Below are 4,417 nucleotides of genomic sequence, written 5' to 3'. Positions count from 1 at the left end.
TGGCAGGCTGTGTGTGCTCATCCATCAATGTGCCAGGTCTGATTAGCCACACAACGCTGTGCTCCAGCCTAGCAGATGGCACCACATAATCACCCCCAAGTGTGTGTATGTGTGTGTGTCTGTGTTTATGTGCGTCTTTCACCCACTTCCAACAGGTCTGCCTGCCTAGCACCTGGCCTGGCATGCAGCCAGAAAAACACACACATGCACATGCACACACAAACTTCCCCTGTAGACAAAAAAAAAAACCCTTGGAATTGAATCGTGAGGCCAAGGAAGCATATCTCCCTGACAACAGGAGAGAGAGCTGACCACACACAAATGACTCAGTGTGTGTGCGACAGGGAAGTCATGAGACTGCTACATCCGTTAAAGTTTTGTTTTTCATCTTCATCTTGTTTTTAAAGCCACAGTACCATCCACTAACTTTCCATCTAAATGAACATTACCCACAACAATGCCTTCGTGCTGCTGGCAACATAAGTTGGCCACATAAGTTGGCCACTAGCTGCCCTGATGTGCCACGTGCCTTTAGATGTCTGGGAAGTGCCAATACACCCTCCGCAGGGGTCGCTTCATTATCGCATAGATGCAGCCATGCAGCCTCTGCACTATTCTCCTAAACAATAGGTGCTGCTGCTCTGACCATTTTGCGTCATACGCACTGATCAGGAGCAGCAGTGTTTTCCCCCCCCCCCCAAAGTTCTTTCCACAAACTCTAGTTTTCAAACATTTGCCACATCGTACACTTGTGTCTTCAACCCAGCAGCGACGGCCGTGCCATCAACTTACAAAAATCAAGAGGTGCATGACTAGCTGACACGCCACAAAGATTGTGTCTGTCAACATCATAACACAGGATATGATGTGGAAAGTTGTCATGTGACAAGCATAAAAACGGACTAACTTGTTACAATGATGTTTCAGGTGTCTCTTGTAGCTATCCTCTTGCAGTAAGTGGTCAGGATTACAGCTAGCCAGCCAATCAGCACGCGGCGTCTGTGGAGGTGGGGCCTGGGGCTTCCCCTTTTTGCCCTTCCTGCCCCTGGGCACAGGGGTTGAGAGACCTAAAGGGAAAGACAGAAGATGGTGACGCAATAGTCAGGGGCGTCTACAAATAACGACCTCTCAACTTTTATGATACATTGTTAACAAGTCAGCACAGTTTCATACAGAAAACATGACAGCATTTTGCAACTGCAGTCTGTTTGTTTCCACTTGTTGTTCTTGGCCTCTCTTCTTTTTCCTTCTCCTTCCCCAGGCCCTGAATTCTCAGGGCGCTCGAGTAACCACCGAGCAGGCCCTAAAATTGCCTACAGTGTATATTTAGTGCAATCAGGGCTGAGAGTAAGGCGTGTGTTACCAGAGTGGTTGGTAAGCGTCCTTGTGGTCCCATCTTCGCTCGGAGTGATCAGGTCCCAGATGAAACTTTTGATGTTTTCATCTCCACGGTAATGTAACAGACAGTAGGCCAGGAGGGCTCTGCAGATTGTTTCCACATCGCTCTCCTTCAGCGGGCGCTTGAAGCGGCCGTGAGCCAGAATGTCGCTCCATCTACCCCAACTGGAGACATTGAAGGGAAATATGAATGCCACCACTCTGTCAGTATCTATGCCAGTCTTTCATATGCAATATTTAATGGCCAACATTAGTTTAAATGCAGACATCACTATTGCTCTGTGAAAATGAACTTGACTTCTTGGATGTGGGAGCAGGTATTCTGGGGGAGACCAACCCCTCCCACCAACAATGGGATGAAAAAATACTGATTGGCTTGACTTGAGCGTTTTTAAAATGGTACTTTTATTAGGTCAGAAATTTAAGTGCAAATAAATACGTTCATTTGTTGAATTTTAATTTTATTTCATTTGTTTTTTACTAAAACTCAAAGCGTTCATAATTAAGTGCTACACTATTCTGTGGCTCCCACGATCCATCATGAATTCAACGTACAGACAAGTCCTCAACACGCTTCTGTCAGTCACACAGGCACTATCCCTGCGGAGGCACTCGTTGACATATTTTCACTAGCCCCTTACCCTAACCATCCCAAATGTGTTACACTAACCTCATTCAAACACTACGGTTTAACCCTCAAAAAGCAGCCTGTAGCCATTGAGACCTCAATTTTGCCCCCCCAGGGCTTAGTGCAGTAATTATAAGGTTTCCATTTGAGCATAACACACACAAATGACTGCTGGGTTCCCGTTATGCTGTACCTCCTACCATTCTGCTTACTTAACCATTACTGGCATCCAACTAGTGTAACGCAGACATCACAGTGTTTTCATGGACCACAGTGTATCTCCCCCCACTTCCACAGTGGAACCAACCTAATGGCTGATGTGGTGGCCGGGAATGCTCAGACTCTTATTCTCAACTGAAAAATTTTTTTCCACTGCTGCTGCTTCCCAATATTCAATGAACCATGTGAACCAGCCTACATCTGAAGCCTTTTAAAAAAAGAGGGAAAATGGTGGGTGACAACGAGCGAGAGAGACGGATGATGGGAAAAGACAACAGAGCGGCGAGCAGAGACGACTGGCCCAGTCAGACAGTGTGTTTGTGTGTCCTACAGCCTCAGGCCACGAGACTAGACTGTAACAATAACAACGCTGACATCTCACTAGCACTACTGTTCATTGCATGCACGCACACACACTGACTATTCAAGTCAGGCATGAAAATGGAAGGGCTTGCCAGATAATCAGTCTCCATGGTAAGTATGTCAGTCTCACTGTGTAGTATTCTGCTCTCATATATGTGACTTTACAGACCGTTGTTGAATACAGTCGAGGTTAAAGTTGAGTGAACACAGGACACTGTGTGCAGCAGAATAAGAATGTTTGGTATGTGCATGGTTGTTTGTGGCACTGATTAGCAGATCCAATGGCCTTGACTTCACTGATTTCTGTCTTCTCCACTCCATGTGCATTACCAGACAACCTGCTCTGCCTCATGAACCACAGCTACCATCATCAAATCATATTTAAAATGTTGCTGACATGTGTGGTACTTTATGCCTTGTTTAATACCGCACACGTAAGATAAGGTTAGTTTGCACAGCAGTGTATACTCAAGCAGCCCTTATTCCCTTCCCTATGCAAGATGTGGTTATGCCTCAGTTTATGCTGACACAGCCTACATCCAGCCATTTATTTTCAGCAATACTCCACAATAACCTGGTTATTGTTCTTTTTTTACAATTTCCTGTAACAGAGAGAGGGATATGCAATCTACTAGTTGCTGCTAAAAACTTGGACCCAAAAGCTAAAGCCGTTTGCTTTAGATCAAGGGGAGTGCCAAGGTCCACTACATATTTATGTGAAAGCAGTGTAGCAGGGAGCGCTAACAGAACGCTAAAGAGCAGCTACCATTGAACTTAGTCAACAAGAAACATGAAGATGTGACAGACCCATAGACCAGCAGGTTCTTCTCCACTCTGAAGCACTCTGATCGAGGGTAGCCCTGCGTTTTGTCTTGGGGCCGCCGTGGTTTGGATGAGGGTTTGCTGGGTTCATCTTCATCGCTCTCCAACTCTGAGAACTCCAGCATCTCTTCCTCTTTGACGCTGCTGAAGTGCCGTGTCTGCTTCCTCACTCTGGGTGTGTCGATAACCAGCGTGTTCTGGAGACAAAAGAGTTTTGTTTGAATAATTTTTGTCACTTTATTAAAAACCTATGTTCAGTTACAGCTGGCCTGAAATATGAAGAGCACTGTCTGCTTTATTCCCATGAAAATGGCCCCATTTGTACATTTCGTGTATATTCCGACTTCTCCAATTCCTGAATACATGGCATCCCCTGAACCAAATCTGAATAATTGGATATTTGGCCCCACGTTTCATACATGATACTGAGAAATTTGCTGCCTAGCTCAAACATAAACTGGCATTAATTATGTTGTCTAATGAATTACATTTTTGTTCAATTAATTTGAACCACCCCCACCCACTTGCAATCCCATTAATATGCACAAACAGGGCAGTAGTTAGTTCCACAATTATCACAGAGCTGCAGTCATTTCCATTTTAACACGGTACAATAAGAAATCCCAGGGGAGAGGCCTGTATTCATGCTCGTAGAGCTGGATTAAGTGTTCCAGTGGAGGGTCCTCCACAAGAGAGGCAGTAAGGGAGCACGGAGAAGAAGTCGTCAGGAGGGAGAAACGCACACGAGGGGGAAGGGGGTGTAATAAAAAAAAAAAAGGCCAATGATATAGAGAGCGAAGGAACGCAGGAATATAAAGCTGCCAGTTAGCAGAGCGCTCAGTGTGTGTGTGTGTGTGTGTGTGTGCAAGAATGTGACGGAGGTTGTGTCTCTGTGCGTGTATGTGTGAGCACGAGCCTAAGTGATATCTCTGTACCCTCCAGGCATCTGTGCTCTGTTAAGTGGAGCTAAGCAGCTTACTCTCTCTC

General features: G+C 45.6%; 1 protein-coding gene across 1 annotated transcript in view; it reads right to left on the bottom strand.

Annotated features, from left to right (window-relative positions):
- Positions 1–4,417, bottom strand: part of chd7 (chromodomain helicase DNA binding protein 7) — a 69,196-nt gene that overhangs the window by 14,436 nt on the left and 50,343 nt on the right. Inside the window, exons 23-25 of the mRNA XM_013911997.1 lie at positions 3,416–3,627; positions 1,364–1,563; positions 908–1,067 (exon numbers count right to left, since the gene is read on the bottom strand). Of these exons, the coding sequence (XP_013767451.1) occupies positions 908–1,067; positions 1,364–1,563; positions 3,416–3,627 (572 nt within the window). The remainder of the gene's footprint in view (positions 1–907; positions 1,068–1,363; positions 1,564–3,415; positions 3,628–4,417) is intronic.

Source organism: Pundamilia nyererei, unplaced genomic scaffold (genome assembly GCF_000239375.1).
Source record: "Pundamilia nyererei isolate P.nyererei 1_Seehausen unplaced genomic scaffold, PunNye1.0 scaffold00077, whole genome shotgun sequence".
NCBI lineage: Eukaryota > Metazoa > Chordata > Actinopteri > Cichliformes > Cichlidae > Pundamilia > Pundamilia nyererei.
The sequence above is the reverse complement of the archived record's forward strand: the minus strand, read 5'-3'. Positions and strand labels throughout refer to the sequence as shown.